Source organism: Diorhabda sublineata, chromosome 4, assembly GCF_026230105.1.
Source record: "Diorhabda sublineata isolate icDioSubl1.1 chromosome 4, icDioSubl1.1, whole genome shotgun sequence".
Taxonomy (NCBI): domain Eukaryota; kingdom Metazoa; phylum Arthropoda; class Insecta; order Coleoptera; family Chrysomelidae; genus Diorhabda; species Diorhabda sublineata.
The window spans coordinates 7627710-7650936 of record NC_079477.1 but is presented as its reverse complement, the minus strand read 5'-3'; the positions used below and the strand labels follow the sequence as shown (position 1 = coordinate 7650936).

The following is a 23227-nucleotide window of genomic DNA, read 5'->3' as shown; positions in this document are numbered from 1 at the left end:
TAGGTCCTGTCCAGCTACAATGGAATTTTAACATTCGGAGAATTCGCGCGGCGCCTTTAATCTATTTATATTCATGGTGGAAGCGTCTTAGAGCTTTTCATTATAGAAGGCGGTTTATTTACATTTTTTATTCTAAATACTTCCTAGAAAAGTCTATTTATTTATTTTATTTCTTTTTGTTCTAGAACTTTGTAGAATTTTATGTAAATGATTTCTGTAAACGCAGTGAGTTAGTCGTAGTAAAAAGAATGAATTAGTTAAAGTAAGCGCAGAAATTATTTAAGTGATATTTATAAGTAAATTATTATAAGTTAAGTGTATTTTATAGTGTGTAAATAAATTGAGAACGTAAGAGACAGTGTTTCACCCCACGAATAGAATGAGTGCAAATAAACACGAAGAACTTTACAATATATTAATATACATGTTTTAATTTCTACAAAAATATATTTTTAAAAAGGATAATGCTGAAAAGTCTCAAGAAAGTACTTTTCGTGAATGCACGCAAACTTTAAATGGTCATATCTCACTCAATTTTTATCCTAAAGAAAAATAAAATTTTCAGAAAAGAAAAACAAACAGCGAATACATGATTTTTTTTTAAAGCTACAATTTCGGTCCACACAAGTTTTTGATTAAGTGCATATTTTTCCACTTATTCGCGAAAAACAATTTAAAAACGTGTTTTTTGTCTGAATACCGACAATTTCCGTCGCGAATAAGTCGAAAAGCATTGACTTTCAGAAAAAACTTTATAGAACAAAAGTTGCTTAGGATTAGTCAATTTATCGATTTTCATACTTATTTTTAATGAAAAATTTTTCACCTCCGAGAAAGGGGGGCATCTACCTCCGGGGTAAAAGCAACTCTTGGCGCAGGGTAGATTTTGAAATAGAGGGTAAGTAGATCCTAATTCTAAATGTTTATGAAGATCGATGATGTATGGGATAAAGACACGGGAAAATGGTCTTTGATTGGAATATTTGCGACACATTTACTTGCATAGCGACTTCAACTTGTGACAACCTTTCATGTCTCCAAATGCTTAAGGTGAACTATTTCTAACGTTCATAAAAGCATAATTTTTTTAAATAAACTGCGTTTTTGATAATAACGGAAATAAAGGTGGTAAGCACTGATTTGGGAGTAAAAACATCCTAATTTTCAAATCACTTTTGTACATTCATCAAAGACATAAGAGCACAAAGAAAGAAAAAACATTAGCTGTCAATTTATATTCATGCATCTACTCGTATTCACTGTAATATTTTTAGGAATATTTTTGGTTCCAAATTTCAGAAGAATCAAAAATATCCACTTTAACTGCTTTGTAGTGTATTGATTTACATCGAAGTAAAAACTTAATAGTATCTACCTTTATCTGCTGTTACATTGAAAGTGATGTTGCTAAATTCTGAAATTACTATTCCTATGGAAAAAGTAGCCATTACAGGCGATTTCTTAAAAGTATCCCAATACCAATCCTTCAAACTCTCACTAAAAACATATACATATAACATATTGGTGAAATGAAGTTATTAAAATTAGTACCTAATTTAACATTTTGTGTTAAACTACAAATGCATTTATACTCACTGGGGTAGAGTAGATTCTAGTGGCATATTAGAAACAGCAATCATTTTCTTATGTCTCGCCACTGATATTATTATTGGTACTTTAAAAGCTGGTTCATCGTAACAAGGGAAAACGCTCCTAGCCATATTGGGTCTCATGTGGGTGGAAACAAACCTACCACAATAGATTCAAAATTTATATTATATCGGAGACGAATTATAGCTCAAATAATAGTATATCATACAGACGTTACTATGAGTTCAACTATTTATAATTATATTCAGTCTGCTTTTGGTACGTACCATTTTGTTTCTTTTGTCGTCGGATCTACATAACTGCTCCTGAATAAACCTTCCGAGGAATCATTGAAAAGTTTACCAGTAAATTGAAGATATACTTCCAGCAAAGCTCCTGATTTAATGGGACTCTGTAATACTATGTTATAGAGAGGTTTGTTTCTTACTCTTTCAGCTGATTCTATAACTACAGGTACTGGACCTAAATCTCTTTCAAGCGGATCGCTTAGATTTCTGAAAGAAATTATGAGAAAGTACCTATAGATTTAATATTATAACATTTCTATCGAAATAACTAGATAACTAACGATATCAAAATAACTATTCAATCAATCCTTTTGATTTCAAGAAAAAATGTTTGTGGTTCTAAAAGTCAGCGGTTTTCAACCTGTGGTATATAGACCACTGGTTTCAGCACCACGTAAAATAAAATAGACAAAAAAACTCGACAAAATCAATAAATACATTGAGAAAACGGAATTAGAGAAGATTAGGCAACATTGGGAACCTTGCAGAATGCCTTCCAAGCAGCACTGGCTACACTTTGGGCAATTTAGGAGATCTCATATCGCATGGAATGACTTATTTGTTATTAGTACGGTAATGTTATTGCAGTATTAGCTTCTTTTGATAAGTGATTATTCAAAAATATCTTTACGTTAGTTGTGCGCTCCTTTTATAAAAAACATGGATAAATGGTTAAAAAGACCCGTAGACGATATAGAAGAGTCTTCTGTTCAAGTGTACAAGGGATTCGCCATTTACTTCAAGCAAGATAATAAAATATGATTATAACCTAATTTGTGAAAAACGATAAACAATTACCCGGCGCTATGATTCCAATCAGTGGGGAACTCACAGATTTGCCCCCTCTTCTGACCTCTGATATTCGATTACTTAGTTAACAATAACTTAATTTTAGAAGAATAATGGTGTTTAATTTTAGTCAATGGGATTAGTATTAACAAACTTAAAGTTCAGAAGTCTGGATTTGTTTTATGCCGCTCGAGATCCTTTCCAAATAGGTATTACGTTATCAGCGCCGATTGAGGTCGGCCTGTTTGACAAAATGCTACAGGCTAGACTAGTCGCTATTTTGACAACAAAGAGTTGATTGGCGAGATAAAATGTTGATCCATTGATCGAAGCAGTGCTGGAAGTTTTTCTTTGGTGAGGGCCTTTAGGAGCTCTGCCGTTTTTTACTTTACCGCTTCCATCGACTCAAATCGGTTAGTAGATCTTCTTCTAACCTTTCTAACCTCTCAAAGAAATCTGAGCAGACCCGTTGACGCAAGAGCTTTCAGTCAAGATTCAGATTTTTTCGCACCAACTTCGCACAGACTTTTGTCTTCTTTATCGGCGTTTACAGCCTTGGCAATCATCAGGATGCTCATTCGACGATCTGCACGCACAATTTGGTTGATTTTGGTCACTGTTTCCGGAGTTGAATAAGTCACAGAGCGACCTGGCGCTAGTAATCTTCTGTGCTTTCTCGGCCCTCACTAAAGCGCTTACACCACTCAAAAATACGCGCACGAGATAGAGAATTGTCCACATAGGCCCTTGCAACAATTTACTGCACTCAGTCGGGCGCCATCTAGGCGCGCAGTCTCGTTATTTAATAGCAAGACCTCGTAAGTATAAATTGTATATCAGTTATTTTCCAGGTGTTTTTCACTATTTACTGTTACTATTTACTGTTAATAATACTTGTTTATAAATGAAAAGGTATTGCGGAGATTCTTCAACTAACAAGCATGTTGTAAAAGTTTTATTTTTTGGCCAGCTTAAGAATAGTCTCATACTATTCTGTTGTTTATGTTCTTAGTCTTTTTCTAATCTTCTTCTCATAATTTCATGCTTAAAAATTCTGATCATTACTTTATACCAGCATCAATTATTAATCCATAATTTTTGAATGCCAATATTTTTAAAACGGTACGGTAATAGTTTTACCAAGAGATGAATTGTCAGGAATTGACGGTATCCATTAAGAATGTGAACAAAAGCTCATTGAAGGAGTGCGAACATATAGTATATTTATGATGCAAGTGACGCAAAATATACACCGACTCTATGAGCAAACATGGAATTATATTGTATGCATACGAGAGTATCTCTGGATCTGCCAAAATTCTTCTCCTGCACATTTTTTCCTGAACATCTCATGCACGCAAAATCATCGTCTATTATTTCTTGATCTTCTACCTTCATCGTCAAGTACAATAGCAATAATAGAAACTGATCATGAATTGTACCTAGAATGAAAAGCGGAAGATATCAACGCATAAATAGCTAAGTATCTGCTAGCTGTAACCACAACCCAACCAAGATTTTGAACTTGAGTAATATAATTTTTTAAGAAAGGTCTTATGTTTTGCTGTAGTCCTTTTGTAATGATTTGTAATTAATTTTTGCAGTTTCTATTCAGAGAATCACTAAACCAAACAATCTTTCCTTTTTTGTAAGTAGTTTTTAATAATTCTTTGAGTAAATGGTAATGCGCGACGGCTAATCACGCCCATTCCTTACTACACCAGTCACCAGTGCAGATCTATATATGTGGATGTTAGGGTGTCATATACACTGCGACGTGAAGGATCTATTGTGTCCCTCCTTCTTGCCGCGATATTGTGAAACCCAGTGTTTACTGCTGATTTGTTAATCACACTCCTTTTAGATGGTGTGATTAACACTCTATTCTATTTATATTGTATTTCTATTTCATATTCTCAACAAAATCTGCACGACAAATTATCTGCCAAGTTTAGCGTTTTCAGGTCCAGCAGATCTTCTCTGATTACAGTTTCGCAGAAGAGTGTTTGCCTGTTTCAGTCCCTGTAGTTTGTCCCAATAATTGGTTTTACTCCGATCTATCTTCTTCTCCAAGTGCAAACCTATTGAAGGGGATTGTGATTGTTATCAATAATTTGACTATGATTATTATTAGAATAGACTGAATAAAAATAGTGGTAGCATATCAACAAGCCAAAGCTGTAAGAAGTGTGCCTATGAATTACTTGCTAGCTTTACTGCACTCCTAAAAATACGATGGCCACAAACGGCGAACGAAAGACTCATGTAGGCATAGCCTCACGGGCCACATAAAAAACAAAGACAATGAATTTTATTTGAAAAACAAGATGATATTCGATAGACAAGACATGGTGTGGAAATCTAGATTGTATAGAAAAGCCCAAAAGATGGATGGACTATATCATAGAGCCAGCGGATCGTGAATAGTATAATTTCATATTCACAAGTTAATTTTGGAACTATTTTTTTTCAGACTCGATTACAACATGAATCGATTCTGAAATAATTACTAAAATATCTAATATTTATCGATATATTTTTACACTCACGCTTGTTTTAGTTCCTCATCCGATGGTATCAATTGGGTGATATTGCAGTGCAATATAACTAAATCCGGATGGGCGTGTAAGACTATCTCGTGGGTCTTATGTTGTATGGTTACATTTATTTTGACTTTTCCTTCGAAGTAGCCATCGTTAGGAAACGGTTGTAAGAACAGATGGTAGCCGGATGGAGAGGTATCGTGTGGTAGTCTCTCTTGAGATATCAATCCGTGGGCTGCTATTAAGTCTATACTTCTTTTCTCTCTACCATTGATCTAAAATATAATGAAAAAATGAGAGAGAACCAGTTTGTTGTGATGAGAAAGATAAATTACAAAGGGTTACTACTGAAAGTACAAAGTACTAGACAAAAGTTAAATTTTTGTATAAAAATTGTGTTAAGATCAAAAACTAAAAACTAGATTGAGGACTGTTTATAACTGCCTAAGCCCTTGAAATAATCATTTATGTTTATAAGTCTTCCTATAACTTTCATCATATATTTATATGTTTCTAATTTGTTATTATGTACGTAAAAATTTCATACGTTAAAAAGTAATTGAAATGTCAATTTTGAGCAAAGTGTTTCAAACTAAAGACGTTATGCAATATAACCGCTAGAGGAGCGCCGATGAGGTGATTGAACATTATGGTGACTCTTGATATTTAATATCTCAGTGTTTTTTTCACAAGTTAACATTAGGTTATTAATTTTTGTACTTTGACCATGCATTGATACTTACTAAAGGTATTGATGCTAATAGTAATGTAACGTACAGCCTCCACATAATCAAGAAGTATCTGGAAGGTATAAAACTAATTATATGCACATTCTGGATCAGAAATATTATCGGATATTTTGAAACATAAAAAAACAAAACAAGTTATTTTTACAAGATCCTAGGTTCACCGAGACAAGAGGACACCCCCGACACGGTAAATCCGTATTTCATAAGCGGATTACAACTCTTCTTACCGAGGAAGGTTGGAAAAGATTTACCTAAACACACACAGACAGTAAAACGTCCAGAACAAGAAGCCAAGAATGTATAGCCAACAGGCTCATCTCTTAAAAAAAGATAAGACATCTCAGAATTTCCTAAAGATCTCAGTGGAGAGGACGGAGTCTACGCGCTACAAACCAAAACCACCCTTTTCCATTCAAGAGTGGTACACATTCAATTCATAATAAAAGAACATGAACGAAATCCATAAAAAATTTAATTTGAAATATTATAATTAGTTACTTTTACTAATTTCTATTCAATTTTATTCAATGCGAACAAATCTTTCGAAAGTTTTCGCCCACGTGAATTTGTTGTCCATATGCCCGGTCATGATCTTTGAAACATATATCTTTATTGACTTTCATGTTTTCATAATTCATGAGGATTAAAGAAAATGATAAGTTCATGAAATATAAAAAAACATTCGAAACAAAGAAACTGGAATTTATGGGGACAAAATTTCAAAAAAAGTACGAGCTAAAAGGAAAAATATCTTTTCTCGCAAAATTGGCATGAGCCCTCAGGTAATCATTTATGTATAAACTATAAACCTAGTTAATTTCTGTGGACGTAGATTTTCGTTATGGATGTTTTAATTTTTTTATGTTTTTCAGTATATTAAAATTTAAAGTTAAATTTTCAAAATAAAGACGATTCATTAATTTTGGTTCGTAAAAATAGTTGTGATTTTATTTTAAAGAAAAGGCATTTTCCATGGACGGTTTAATGAAATATCTTAGGTGGAAATTTTTAATTAAAAAAAGCTGACGGCGGACAATGGTAATAGAACCTAAGAAGAACAGCTTAACAAAAAAAATATGGGGTAATTCGAAATTTCAGATATTAGTCCTACGTCCACCAAACGCATAAATTTGCCCAACTGTGCATCCGTATCTTGATGACAACGAATATTGGTAGCATTTCGAGCGAATCCATATATGTGCTTTTGCAATTTATCATCTCAGCTTTATATTGGCAAGACTGAGCAATAAGAGATAAGACTATTGCTAATGGTTCCAAAGATGATTTTTTGTACAGTTTTTTATTATTTCTACAGTTATTATTATTAAAACATTGAAAATATATTTTATGTCGTATATTTTTACCTAAATTGTGTCTAATTAATACTTTTCAAGGTAAATTTCAAATTATTTATCGACCCGTAAAGCCCGAGTATAAATTTCAGTTGATTTCAGTGAGGCCATTACAGTTAGAGTAGGTATTTCTATCTATCTAATTCTACTTTTGGTACAATATTGATTCACGCACTATCTGGTTCTAAATAAACACGCTGTGATTTATATATTATTCATAGGAAACCACTTAATTGGATGACAAATATATGACATAACTAGGTTGGTTGTTCTTCTAAGTACACATTCTCTCTAATGGTATGTTAATGTTAAATTATCTATTTAATCAATTATGTAAATAGACAGCGAAGTAGATTAAAATAGAAGGTATAAGAATGTTAATAACTGGAAAGGGGACTAAAGTAGTCCCATTATATAAATAAATAATAGTTCAAAAATCAAGCATACTGATTGAATTCAATTTTGAAAACTAGAACTAAGAAATTAAATAGTTTTTCTTACAAGGGTATATTGTTAATTATGCGATTTCAAAAACAGATCATAAAATCTTTTTTTCTTCATCTTAAACACTGAAAACTATGTGTTTATATAGAATAATAAAACGAAATAATTTATCAAGGAATTTAATCAAATACAATGAAGGCCCCCCATTTTCACTTATCACAGTAGTATGCTTTCAACCAAGTTGCTTAATAAATATAATAAGATATCTGTCCAAAGTTCTGGAAGATATATTCTTGAATGGTATCTGGCCGCGTATATTGACTACCTTTGATACCTATACACCTGCTCTTTTTTCCATCCACTACAAGGAACTCAATGCAGCGTCGAAACAATTTCCTCATCGGCCATAATTTTTAATATGTTGGATTGACTTGGATTTTTCTATTTATACTCGCCATTAATAGAATATAATGAAGTAAATTTAATACAATAAAATGCGACACTTGACTGTTATTTTGTTGCTTTCTTCTATTTCTTTCTGCTCCACATCGCCTATTAACTTGCATATTATCGCATGAAATAACAGCGGCGCCTATATTCAAAGGCGCTAACAATAATTGAGACTCCAGGAACGGAATATCTTAGTCAGGCTGTTGATGCAAAGATGTCAATTGATGACTCCATATACCTATTTGTCTATTTTCTGATAATAATCCATGACGAGGTTCATCTGTGGAGCTTCTGATCCCTCAACCGCTATTTTTGTTTGTCTATACATACTCAAAAGTCACCTGAACCTAAAATTAATATCACAGTTTCTTCTCCCAATTATTGAGATGAATATAAAAATGTCTAGCATTCAATAATCTGCAGGTATTAAAATTTTTACGTGCCGTAATTTCCAGGTTACAATCATCATTTGCATTTTTTTACTCTGAGTATTTTATATTTTCTTCTTTCGCTAACAGTTTCAGTTTCCTGGAATCAATTAAGAATTCTCGAGCCCGTTTGAGTAATCCAATAGACTCTTCGATAGTCTATTTTCTTCTTAGCTATTTTGTGAAACCGTTCAATATTTATATACAAATAAAAAAAATTGCGATTCTAAATTCAGACTACTTATCACTGATCTAGAAATCATTAAAATTTGTCCCAAAAAGTAGTAACAAAATATATTCTTTTTTCTGGATGGGTATATATTTATTTCTTCATTTCGTGGGAGATTGGACGTAATGCGAAATTGCAAACAATAACCTAGCAATTACAAGTAGTCAGTTACCGATTAGTCAGAAATATTGTTTTAGTCTAACATGTAAATATGTATAGAATGATACCATATGATGTAAGTCACTAATTTAACGAGATAAGATCTTGTTTGTTAGCTAAAAGATCTTAAAAACTGTACAGTATGTTTTTTCATTAGAGATAATAGGAAGTTGTTATTCACATTGTTTTGATTATATTATTCATATTATTATTCCACAAATCAAAACTAAATATTTCAGTAAAATAGAAAAACTGATTTAACAAATCGGCAAGTAGCCAGTTTCTATAAAATACTTTTGTAGTATGTAGTACTTTATACTCTGCTTAATCTGTGTCATGAAATAGTTATTTTCCTAACAAGTGCGGAAAGTGATACTTTACCGCACGCGACTGCAGTTGTCCCGAACGACGCGGAGCGGAGTTCGGGCAAGCGGTCAAGTGCGGGAAAGACACTTTACGCAAGAGTTAGGAACATAATTTTTTCTACGACCGTATATACAAAAAAGTATACCAACCCATTTTCCCAAAATTATTTCATTCCAACAAACATAATGATATACAAAACTTTAACAAAAAATTACTAATTATTATAAATATTAATATTCAAAACACAATTTGTTGCATTCTGTAGACTAGTAAGAATTGCCGGTCCAGTGGAGTTATTTGGTTTCAACTGGAAGGTAGATGACGTCGATGAGGATGGCATCGGTTGCAGGTCGCATAAAGATGACGATGACGGTAACGGCAACGGTTTTAAGTCATTTGGCAGGTAACAGCTCGGAATTAGTTTTATTTGCAGCCTTCAAAATGGCTTCAGGAAGTTCTTCGTCGGATGAATCCATTAATATTATTGTATCGGATTCGGTTTAATGTGGTTTAATTTAGAAGAAGATTGTACTTATTCGGTCACTTCCAAGAAGTTTTGAACAGCTTTGACTTTTTAGTAACAATTACACGCCTGGGTTATAGCAACTGCTATCAAACCCGGGTGGTTTGATAGTTGTTTTGTGACACTCCTCTGAAGAATGTACAAGGTTATATAAAAAATATCTTTATTATTTTATATTTTCAAAAAATTAAAAATGTTACAAAAAGGTAGAAAAGGTTTAAATTTTATTTGATGGACTATTTCGAAAATATTTATTTACCTGTAGTAACAATAGTTATAACCTCCGAAGTGAAAAACTATCTAATATGGTCAAAATTTGCTTAATTTTACTTTCCCGCACTAGTGCGGGAAAGTGACACTTTCAAAACTAAAATGCGTGCGGGAAAGTGGGTTAAAATGCACGGTCGTAGAAAAACAACGTTTTGAATTAGAACTATAACAATACTTATTGCACCAAATAATAAGGTAATACATGTGACACATCATGGATGGAAGAGGATCACACTGGTCAAGAAAGTTAATATTGAGATAAGTAATTTTGTGAAAAGAGGCGATGAATATTATTTGGAACGGATAAAAAGGTTAGAGCAATTTAGTGTATAGACTATATTGGAAAATGAATATAGAAAAAAATGTCTGGTTATGTCGGAAACTTTTCAGAAAATCCCTCGTATATAGTTCAGTTGATAAGAATTGGATTAACATGATAGTTTTTGGTGTTGGTTCAATTTAGTTGTTTATCATCTTTTGTAGTATTATGGATTGCGATCATTAACAAGTAACGTTTCAGAAAGTATCTTCGCACAATATTAAATTCAACAGCTCAGCAAGTGGTTTTGACAATAATTCCCTTTATATGTTAATATTCCGATATTATGTATAGAATTTTTTTGAAATTACAGCGGTAATTGTACTTAAGGTATAAAAATGAATTAACAGACTGAAGTTCCGAAAACAGAAATTCACCTATTGGCCTCAAATATTTACCAGATACTTTATCTGATAGAGTCTATCGTACACTAGATTATTGTACCTAAAAGGATTTTTGGCATCTCGTAAGGAAAGGGAATGTAAAAATTTTCCTATCCTAACCTAATCTAACCTAACCACGTATTTGCAGCTAACCTAACCAAGTAGAGTACTTTCACGATTTGAAGCTAATAGGTAGGATACGGTTTTTGGAATTCAAGCCAAAATACAAATTGACACTTTAAATAAATATTGAGTTTGTTGATTTCAGAACACCACAATTCTCAATTAATTAATGTAAGTGATTTTTATCATTGTCATACTTTTATACAAATCCATTGAATCCATAACACCTAGAATGAATGGTCATGGGAAGGGTATCTCCATATTACCAAGCTGGATAGCCTATACCTGCGATGATAATTCTTATGCTGATCTCAATCACATTTTCTTTTAATCCATCAATCACATTAATAAAATAGACAATTTATTACAGTCAAACAAATCTACTCTCTACCTTTAAACTTCACACACCTTTTAAGCTGAGATAATCGACATCCTTTAGATTTATAAGTAAATTTTATCAAAAATATTGAAATTAATATTTAGGTAAAATCATTGAAAAATTCTGTGGCTGATGGACTTGCTTCCGAGCAATTTTCGTTCACACACACACATACTTTTATACATATTTTGACGTTATACTGTAACCATATTTTCAATCCCCGGTAATTACATAAGTATTCGAAGGCTCAAAATATAAATATATTTATATATAAATATACTTTGTGAATGCTACAACTAAAATGTTCATAAACTAGTTGGCAAATACTTAGTTCCAATTCATATACAGGTCTTCTTCTTCCTTCGGTTCTTTGCTACTTCTGTCCATTGAATCCTTCCCACCTAATATTCATCTTGCTTGACTTTTTGTAGTTGTAGCTTTTTCTTTGTTCGCCCTTTTTTTCTTTCACCTCTCTCTCCTCCCTTCAATACAATTCTCACAATTCTCTGCTGTGATAATCTGGCTATGTGTTCTAACCATCATTAGTTCCTATTACTTTGTAACCTTTCAGATTCCTCTTTCCATTTCATTTTCTTCAAAGTTTGTAAATCTTAGGGATACTCCTAGAAGTCCTAGATAATCAAATTGATCTTCAACGTTACAAGTTGTTATTTAATTTGTATTGTTGCTTTCAACTGTGTTTTCAAAGCATTTATTTATTTGTGAGCCAAACCTTTTTGTTTTATCCACAAATTTACTAAAAACCTTTTCTATTTGTCTGTTGGACTTTGTTATGGAGACAGATGAAGCGCCTGTTGTTTGTATGTTACTTTGTCTTAATAGTATTAGTAATACAATTAATATTTAATAGGTTCGTAGAGAGAAGATCGCCTTGCCTGAGTTTTTCTTTCACTAACTTCATTCGATAAATAGTGTACCATTAAAATTCAGGCCAATTTATGAATTCGTGAAACAAGCTTATTATCTTTATTTCAAAATTAAAAATCGAAAATTTTGAAACATATCTTGTATTCAAACAATATTATACATATAAGCTATAAGACTAGTTCCTATTAGTGTTGATGGATACTGATTTCGAACCATAAACATCAGGAATGATTTAGTAAAAGATATGGGACCTCCAAAATATCTTTTTGAATTACTGGCGTCTAAATTGAAGCCAAAAACTCTGTTCCAGATACACCTTCTCTTGATATATAAATCATGATAGAGATTATGAGGCTGAATTTTTGAAATATTCTTCTTCAAACGGTTCCGTTGTGCACTGCCAAGCAAATGCAGATAAAGTTACTCGCCTACGAGCTCCTAAAAACACCTTTTTTCCTTTCACATAATGGCAATGCCTTTGCTTCTATTGCGGTCGGTCATTCAATTAAGTTCATGGAAAACTATGAAAATTTAGAGGAATTACTTCTAAGAATACAATGTGAAGTGTGGGGAGATCTAAAAATTCTATGCTCTCTCTTGGTCAGTAGGTTGAGTTTACAAAATTTTAATGATTTTTGTATTAGTGGAATAATAGGAACCTAAACAACATTGGATACGAAGTGACAAACAGCAAATTTAACATCTGGAAGCATATTTATATTTTGTGAAAGTTTTATTGTCTCACTTCCATCATTTCACATGTGAAACAAAGCGTAAAATATTTCTGGTTCTATCAGAGGCAAAATTAAATGAGGTAATCTTTTTAGGGCTGCAGATAAAGAGCTTGTGAAAGAAATAGAATTTGCAAATGTAATAGAAAATATGGAGAACGATGTATGGAGTGCTTTTAAAGCAGTTCAACATACATTCATTGGAAATTATTAAGATTATTAAAATTATTATCCAAATTGAAAATGTGTTGAAAAAATCCAGAAATCGTCGTTGTAGTATCATAGAAATTCAATTTTCACATTCCCATTTGGATTATTTTGCAAAAAATCTTGGTGATGGGCGTGAAGAGCAAGATGGAAGATTTTTCCAAGATATTTAAGAAATGAAAATAAGATACCAAGGTCACTGGGACATAAAAAAGATTACAATTACAGTTGAAAATTATCGAGAGAGATTCTTTCAGCTGAATATGATAAAAAAATAACTACAAAAAGTTTTCTTCCACAAAGAAATAACTTTTTTTTATATTTTGGGATTTTATTGTTTTGAAAGGTAACCTTAAGTGGTATGAAAAAATTTTGTAATAGGGATAAGGATAATCGCTAGAAAGCAGTTGAAATTTGAATCAACTTACAGACCTGGGTTATACTCGTGTAACAAAATAATCATTTAATTTTCCAATCAAAATCGTTCGTTTTCATATTTTCGTGAAAAATGCAATTAGAATGAATCTAATTAATTTGGTAAGACGAATTGTACAATTCTGACGTATAAAAGTATCAATATAAAAGTTAAAAGGAGTAGTTTTCTTCCAAATGGAGAAAAAGTACTACATATTTTTTGAAATTTTGTGTTTTTTGTTTGATTTCTGTAGGCAGGTAGGTTTGCCCCTTCCTTTCTACGCTCCTGTTATTGAATATTGGTAACAATAATGTGTCTGATAGTATCACACTTTCCATTATCATCCCACCATTTTCACTTCTGATATATTGTGTAATTACAAATTTTTAAGTACACATAAAAAACTCTAATTTAACTGTATAAACAAACGACAAACGACAAACAAATGGTATTTGTCGCGATTCCATGTTGAAATAGTAGAATTTAAGATGTGTGTTTTGCGACAAGGTTTCACTGAAAGATATGTATTAATAAAACTTGTGATTTTAGTTAGTTTTTGCTTAAAATATGGATATTGTGATGAGGATAATAGTAAGGTAAGCTACCATATAGATAAAGCATAAATAATTTACAATATATGTATGTATTTAAATATCGAATCATTATTCTTGTTAATTTCGTAATATTGCTTAATTAGTACGGTAATACGTGATAAATCCCTTGTTAAAAATAAAAATATATATTCACGTCAATTTATGAGTCAATTAAAGCTTGCTAATAACAAAAATAGAAAATTGGTTAGAAAAGGCAAAGTATAGAATGATATAGTTTTTGTTTGGAGTCTCAAACTGTGTGCAGGAGCTAACAATCCATAAAAATAGGCTCAGAAGGTGAGTCTGTGTGACTGTATGGGTATATACAAAGTCTAAAAGTTCATTAATCATCATAATAAAGTAATTTAGTTTCCTTAGTAGTGTATCAATAAATGTTTATCCACTTTTGTTTGTTTTTTATCTGTTTAGATGTAATTCTCTAATAAAATTTTCACTAGCCTCAAATCAAACTACTGACTTTTGTATACTTTCTCGTTTTTCATAATTATAAATGATTCAATAAAAAAATGTCAAATAATATCGCATTCTATTCTGTATATCTGTTATTCTATAACATATTCTCAAATTATAGAACAAAATTCTTGCAAAAATTATCATTTGTGTGGCTTGGATATCACACTGGTCTTTAACGTGGCGTAAAATAATTTGGTTGGAATGTGGAAAAAGTCACTTTTCCTTGTAAATTTTTACTTTCAAACAATTTCTAGACTCTTTCTGAAAACCAAACTTCATTCAATCAAGATCGTAATAGAGAACATTTGGAAAGAGGCATTTTTAAAAAATAATTCTCGTTTCATGTAGATTAACCCACATAAAAAGCCATACTGTGCATAGCTTTATTTAATTATTTTTTAAGTTCAAAGGACTTATAGGACTTATAGGACCCTATTGTATTACACAGGGTCTGAAGGTTTCGTATTCTTCACTCTTCTCTTTTTGTACCGTTGATTGAAAAGTTAAAGCATCATAACTTTATAGTATTCTACATTCCTGCACTACGTCGAGGTTTCCATGCAAATTTGCATTTCGAATGTTGTAATGAGCATCCACAATAGTAAGAAGTACAGTTTTCTCTTTCGGTCGGTTGATTGAGTAGCTGAAGCAGCGATACGACCCAAGCACCCTAGAGTACTGTTTAGTAAATGTTTAGTTGTAAATGTATAGCGTTTTTCATCATCTAATTCAATAATTAATCATATTCTTTATCATATGAATCTCTGAATTTCCTAGGTTTTGAGTAGCCATTTTTGTTGATTTGAATTTTGTTCCAATTTTTATTTTTATTTTTCTAGCAATAAAGACGCAGATAATAATGGTAATATCGCAGGTAAAAATAGAAAATTGGTAAATCTAATTAAATTTAACAAAAATGATTATTTTCAGATGAATTTATGTGACGATGTGTGGACAAATGTCCTTTTGAAACTAATTTATCGAACAGCATCGATAACTGTTCTGTATTTTTTTTGTTCTACATTTGTCTGTTCTAGTTATGTCTTCCTGACCCATATCCTGAACAATCTGATCTTCCGTTTATTTTCGTGGCAGTCCTTTCTCGCTAATTCGCTATTCTATAAATTTTCTTATCCCCTACTTATCCGCATTTTCAAATTTTTCATTTACCATATCATCATTTTCTAATATATTCTCAATGTCATAGTTTTTAAGTCTTCGATACTCATTGTTTCCAAATTTCAATTTTCTATTTCTGTCTATCTTTAGTTGGTCCAAATCCATTCCTTATATTAGTAAGGTAGTTTTCGAGTCCATTACCTTGCCTTACCACAGATTTTGTTTCCAACTCCTCGGATGGTCCGGTTTTATTATTATTCTTCCTGTAGTATTTTACAAAGTAACTCTTACTGATACTTATAACTTTGTGGTACTTTCAGTTGTTCCATGTTCTTGTCCTTCTTTTCCCATATTCTTTCCATGATTTCAAATATTCTGGACTTTGAGCTATCTCCTCGTATTTTATTAGCTTATTCATTATTCTGTCTTACCATTTTGCTTTGCTTCGTTGTGCTCCAATTTGTTAATTGTATTATCACATTCCCTCTCTGCTTTCATCGCTTATATCATCTTCATGCTCACTTTATTTTTACGTAAAGAAATTTTTGAATTGTTCTTTTTCTTTAATATTGGTTGTAGTTCGTTTTTCATTTTCCAAGGTGTCCATACTATCATCAAGTCATTTTATTCTCATAGTTTGTATTACCTTTTTTGTTTTTATATATTTGTTTTGATCTTTTTTTATCATAGTTTCTAGTCATTTTTACCTAACTTCTTTTTAATTTTTATTATAAATTACTAATCAAACCATTAATTTTTTTATAGTATCTTTTGTACCAACACCTTCTTCTGCTGAAGTTATTACGCGTTTCTTAATACTTTTCCATTGTTCATCAATATTCTCTTTGCTCTTTTGTGGATGCTTTTCTATTTATCTTTATCTAGTCTATTCCATACATTTGTCCTGTCCTCATTCCTTTTCAGTTCCTGAATTTTATCGTTTTTTCTCTATTGACCATTGACCATATATATAAATATATATACCCATGGCCGAATTACGGAACCTCAGACCAGTAGCTTTTTAAGAATGCCATCTACTTATTCCCCTTTATACATAAATAGCTATGATCAATTTTTTGTTGTTTCAGCGTTGCCCGAGGGAAATAACTATAGTCAACAATTCAACTCAAGTATATTGGAATTCAAAAGGAATTGATAATGAAATCGTTTTATCTTCCCCACCTTGCACGGACAAATATGGAAATTTAGTAACAAGAGTTTGCACCAATAATACGTGGATTCCCGCAAATTCCACTAATCTTTGTTCAAAGCTCACACGTTATGGGAAACGATGTCCTGTTCAATTTTCAGAAACGTCTGATAGCTGCATTTTTTTCGCCGCTGCTCAACCATGGGGTAATATATGTAGCTTTGAAGCATTAACCGAAGATTCCAACAATGTACCGTTGAAAAACGAACTACTTTGGCTGCCATACAAGAGATTACACGAATACGGACCTTTTGAATCACTAACTTTTGGAGAAAATTTTGGTATTCCTATTAAGAAACCTATAAAGGGAGCGTTAACTGATGTAGATTTTTTTAATAAGAATTGTTTGGTAGTGAATACGTCTTCAGAAGAATACTACCCTGAATTTTGTGACCGATATCATCGATATGTTTGCCAGTTTTCCAAAGAAGAAGTTTACGCTAGGTGCCCCCATGATTGCGTTAGTGTGGATATACTTTCGGACGCATGTTACTGCAAGCAGAAACAAACTTGTTCCGAATTGGCAAAAGTAAACACTATGTATGATTTCACAATGTTGTCCGACTTAGCCGATGATGATGAATCTATTGTTGGAACTATCACTTATCCAGATTTACCATTTTATGAATTCAATCAATCTCTTAGTGAACATTCTTGGTATTATACAAAGAAAAATTTATCTTATTCTCTATGTGTTACTCAACATCCGAAACAAAATTCTGTTGAAGAAGCTCAGTTGACACTGAATTTTGACGATAAAGAAAGGAAATTGTATTTGACTATATACTCGCCTGAAGGTCTTTTCGAAAACGCAAACGAAAAAACAATTTATTGTTTTACTAATGCAGCTCCTTATGCTATTAAAACGAGAAAAGATGTCGAACAAATAATCGAAAATAGAGAAAATGTTCGATCGTACAACGTATACGAGGTTGAGTTAGAAGATAAAATTGGTATTTATTATTGCGAAGTTTTCAAAAGTACATATTATGTAGACGATAAAATCGAATCGAATCCTGTATTGGCCTATAAAACTAAATCTGGTACCGAATTTTCGGCACGATTAATAATCAGTAATGTATGTCAGTTATTTAACTGCAACCAAACGAATTTAATCGATTTTAGAAGAATTTTGAACAAATCTCTAAATTTTTTCAAAGAAGAAACAAGAGTTATGGATATTTATAATTTCGATTTGAAATCTGTAGATATATTAATTCATATATCAAATGAAGACACAAACGATGTTCTAGAAGATTTCAAATATATCAAAGATAACCTAGAAAATAGAGAGGACATAAATGTTATATATATAAGAAGTAGTGAATATTGTTTACCTGAAACATTACATAATTTAAGTTGGCCGTTAACGCCAATAAGTCAAAGTGCGGTATCTGACCAAAATTGTCTACAACAAAATGGTTTACCTGTTATACGAATATGTGGAGGTGATTTTTTAACAGGTGCTGAATGGGGAGATGTTATAGGAGAATGTTCTAGCGATGTGGAATTACCAGAGAGTACTAAATATATTTATTCCGCGTTACAACAAAATTTAACTACAGAAACTGTTAACAACGTTACTAATGTTATAGAAAACGATCCTAATTTACCAGTTCTCTCAATATATTACGCTTCAAAATTTTTGAATAAGATTTTTGACGATATCAACAGCAATATATTAGTAGACACTACTAACAACGAAAACAATTCAGTGGACAGTACCATGAAGATAATTGACAATTTGTTGAATGTAAATAAGGAACTTTTGGTGTCTTCACAAGATCTTTTAAACGTCACCGACGATTTAATAGATGTAGTAGAAAATATATTGATTGAAACAACATCAAATTTAACTGCGTTTCTACTACAGGAACAAAATGTTATTGTACATGTCACTAATCCAATTTCAAGTGATATTTACGGCGTGGTAATTTACCAGGAACAAGGTAAAGAACCAATCGTGGCTGATCTTCACAGTAATAGTTCTTTGTACGATCTTGGTCCTAACGCACTTTTCGCTTTATTAATACCCGAAGAAATTTTAAATCATAAAAATAGTTCTAATATAACAATTATTACTACGATTTATTTCAAAGATGCTTTTTTTGAAAGTAATCATACAACAAGGCCCTCAGGTCCTGTTGTGAGTGTCACTATTCCAGAATTTGGTGGGTACCTACCGAGTAGTATACCTATAATGTTCAAAGAATCTAATTATAGTGAAATACCAGAATGTGGATTTTGGGATTATGGGAAGAAAACAGTTAGAAAAAAAGGGCATTGGTCTACATCCGGAGGAGTTTATATGGGAGAATTTGATATAGAAAATCATTATCATATTTGTATGTATTCACATTTAACTCATTTATCTATGTTGAGAATAACCATGGAAAAATTCTTGAGTAGTACGGATGATGTTATTTTAGATGTTATAGCTATAATAGGAGATATAATGACTTTGATAGGTATAACAGGGATCTTTTTAACAGCATTTCTTTTTAAAATATGGAGAAGGAAACAGGGTACGATTATTTTACTAAATCTATCAATATCGATCCTTTTAGAAACGTTCATTATGCAAATAAGTGATTCAAAGTTCTTTGTAACAGTACACAGTTGTACAATTTTGGGTATCTTACTGCATTACTTTGTAATAAGCAAATTTTGTTGGATGTTGGTATATTCTTTTTTACAGTACATGAGATTTGTAAAGGTTTTAACTATACTACCAGAAAACATAGTACTGAAATCAATTATTTTTGGCTGGGGATTCGCTATTTTACCAGTAGGCATTGTTAATATTATCAATTCAACAACGTATACAAAAAGAAAATACAACTACTGTTACCCCGTGGGAGCTAATTTATATTATGGGGTATTATTGCCAGTGAGTATAATAGTATTTGTTAATACTTTCGTATTTTTTGCTGTAATGAGAAGAATTACATCGAACACTGTTGAATCTCACGGAAGTAAAGAAAATATTCAAAAACTACAAATACAATTAGCTTGCCTTTTATTTTTTGTACTAGGTGTTCCTTGGATGTTTTGGGTGTTTGCTAATTTCATTTATATACAATGGTTGAAATTAACTTTGATTTATTTATTTGCTGTAACTTCGAACATACAAGGTTTCATACTCTTCTTGTTCTACGTTATTTTAAATAACGAAACCAAAGCTGCCTGGGCGAAATATTTCCGTAAAAATAGGCCCAAATCGTTTTCTAGTAGCATCAAAACGTCTAGTAAATCGAACTAGTATCTTACGTTTTTAAAAAATGTCCTAATTGTTTCTTTTATTGTCTCTTTAAATTGATTCTATTTCCTTATCTGCCTAAATCAGGAACGTGTTAGTTTAGCATTTTCGAAATCGTAGAATGAATTAATTTATCGAGGTTTTCTAGACGTCATAAATCAGTACTTCCGATTTTACTAATGATTCGTTTTTGAACTGGGGAACTAAATGAAATGTTTTGTTTAGGAGGGCCTATATTTAGACAATTCACAAAAACGTGAAAATAATTATTGTTCATCTTTTTATTTATTTATATTCGATTTGGGAACTCTCTCTTGATGTTGTTAAGAAAACTGAGGAACGAATCCATTTTCCGGTTAGGTTAGATGAGTTAATTTTACTTAAGCTTAAGTTAGGTTAACTAAATTAACCGATAACCCAGGAAAATGTTTTTATATGAAATGCGATATGTTTTGTAATCGAGAGGAACTGCTGTTTCGGGTAATTCATAAATCCAGTTCAAAATGCCGAACTGGAAGTCAACCAATCCAATCCAATTATTGGTACAACCGGAAGTACATCTGGGACTTTGATAAACTCTTTGACCTCTTAATGCCGTCAAATAAGTGATTTTTTATTATCATTTTGAGCTGATACAGAAGTGCTTCTTTCAATTTTTTCTTAATCTACTGAATTTTTTTACTAGTAGGTCTTATTGTAATTTATAACTTGCAGGGTCTGCTTTACTTTAACTATATTTATAAGCCCGTTGACTTGTTTTAATTCTTATGAAATATCGTGTGTTTACAACTAATACTGACCATGTCGAGAACTTTAAAAATAACACGACCAAGTTGCTAATGAAGTGTCGTGTCTAAAAATTTCTCTAACTAGATTTCAGTGTATTTTTGGCAGATCAAAAAAAGATCAATTGGATCTAATGGAATCGCCTCAATTTCCTTTGAAAGTCATTTGATATTTTAGTAACCATAAAAGCTTCTCGGAAATTATCGATATAACAACAAAATAAAAACTTATATAAACAAAGAAAAACTTGTTCAAAATAAATATATTCGAAACTGCATTAATGAAAACGATTTTTGTAGATTGAGTTTTAAATTTCACGAACGTGAAGATAGAAAACTTTAATAAATATCGACCCAAGGTCATAATTTTCGAAGAGCTGATAATGAAATATCTAGTTAAATCAGGCTTTTGATTGCAGTTATTACGAGCTCTACAGAATATATCTACTCTTTTATCACAACACAGCAGCAACAGTTTTGGAATCTGGTATTAGGGTCGGCAGAAATTAGACCCTTTTCTACTTTAACGAAGTCTGTTGGTTGAGATTTTGTTTTTGTTCTGTTCATATATCTGCTTTATAGATTAGGATCACAAATGATGTCGTTTTTCTCCATCTCCATCCAATAACAAAATCATATTTTTTCCAATACAACTATACACGGCTTTGGTTCCAAACCACTAAAAGTTGATCATAAGGCAAATTGAAACCTGAATCTGTTTTTAACAATTCTAATTCATAGTATTAACTATTTTTGATACAGCATATTTAAAAGTATGAGCTAGAAATGAACATATGTTGAATTGTCTTTTGTACTGCTTGCAATCTGTTTCACGCATTAGGGTGCAATCGTAGTTGCTCATCATGCCTTTATCCCAAAATTATTGGTATCCTCGGAGAAGCATCTCTTCTCGTTCATCGCTCAAGTGTTGGCAAGAAAATTAATATTTTGAACATTCGAGCTAAAATCCTGTTGTAATTTTTTAAACATTTCAAATTTTGCTTCAGCTATTAGTTTTCGAATATCAAGCCCAACAAATATACCTTCTTTGATTTTTGTATATAATCAAATACTAGAGAAATGGTCTTCCAAAAAAATTCTTAATCAGACTAAATATAATGGGAGATTGGGATATCATAATTTCATGCGTTAATTTTTCCATAATTCAGCTGCATAATATATTCTAGATATTTAATAATTGATATTCATCAGTTATTAGCGACCACTAACACGGATAGCGAAACCAATAAGTTATTTTTATTTCGAGAAGCTAAACAATAAAAAAATCCAATCAGTTTCCGAGAAGCGCTACAAATTGTGCAATTCAAGAAATTATTTCCACCGACTGGGAAAATATATTCCGGAATATAAGCTAAATGTAAAGTTGAAAAATCTGCATACTTTTCTTAATGTTCACTTATTGCTTGTAGAAAAATCTCATTGTTTTTGAAATATAGTTCAAAACATATGTTCAAATAATTAATATGGTACCATAGTTTTTTTGACTGTATTTGTTATTTTGGTTATTATGCCTATTATGTACCAAATAAATCATTTTATATGATAAATACGCAAATAAATTATTAAAGCCTCGTATATATAGTTATTTCATACACCTTTTTCGATAAGTTATATCTGATAGGATAAACTAAATGAAATAATCCACTTTTCAAATAATCTGGTTGGCTTTTAGCAGAAAGATAGATACCAGTGATTTTCCTAAAAACAATATAAAATAATTACCCACGCTTTCACCATCTAGTTAAAATGTGGCAGTGGCATCGTAAAGGGGTTATTTTCTTATTAATAATTTTTTAAATAGATAAAAATGTGAATTTCTTTGTGTGCGTGTTTATTTTGGAATTATTTATAGTAAAAATAGATCCATTTTGATACTAAAATACAATCCACGAGAAAAGTGCTATATTGTTTGTCTGTTTAGATGGAATTTTCTAATCAAATTTTCACTTTTAATCAATCTATTGACGTAAAATTTCGCCTAATTTCTAATTTTTGAGGATAAGGCATTATTGATGTCTTGATTAATAATTTCACCAATAGAAATCGCTACTAATTTATTGAAAAAATTGAAATGTTGAAAAAATTAATTATATTAATACCAATGCCACGATTTGAATTTTT

The 23227-nt window shown here is 31.5% G+C and overlaps 2 protein-coding genes across 2 annotated transcripts in view; one reads left to right on the top strand and one right to left on the bottom strand.

Moving 5' to 3' along the window:
- The window catches only part of LOC130442453 (aminopeptidase N), a 36249-nt gene that overhangs the window by 10569 nt on the left and 2453 nt on the right, over nt 1–23227 (bottom strand). The window contains exons 2-6 of the mRNA XM_056776573.1: nt 5974–6031; nt 5237–5505; nt 1878–2105; nt 1597–1749; nt 1376–1497 (exon numbers count right to left, since the gene is read on the bottom strand). Of these exons, the coding sequence (XP_056632551.1) occupies nt 1376–1497; nt 1597–1749; nt 1878–2105; nt 5237–5505; nt 5974–6018 (817 nt within the window). The 5' untranslated portion in view covers nt 6019–6031. The remainder of the gene's footprint in view (nt 1–1375; nt 1498–1596; nt 1750–1877; nt 2106–5236; nt 5506–5973; nt 6032–23227) is intronic.
- Nucleotides 13936–22673, top strand: LOC130442452 (uncharacterized). The gene is made up of 2 exons (XM_056776572.1): nt 13936–14241; nt 16920–22673. The coding sequence occupies exons 1-2, from the start codon at nt 14134–14136 to the stop codon at nt 20301–20303; spliced, it is 3492 nt and encodes a 1163-aa protein (XP_056632550.1). The 5' UTR covers nt 13936–14133; the 3' UTR covers nt 20304–22673.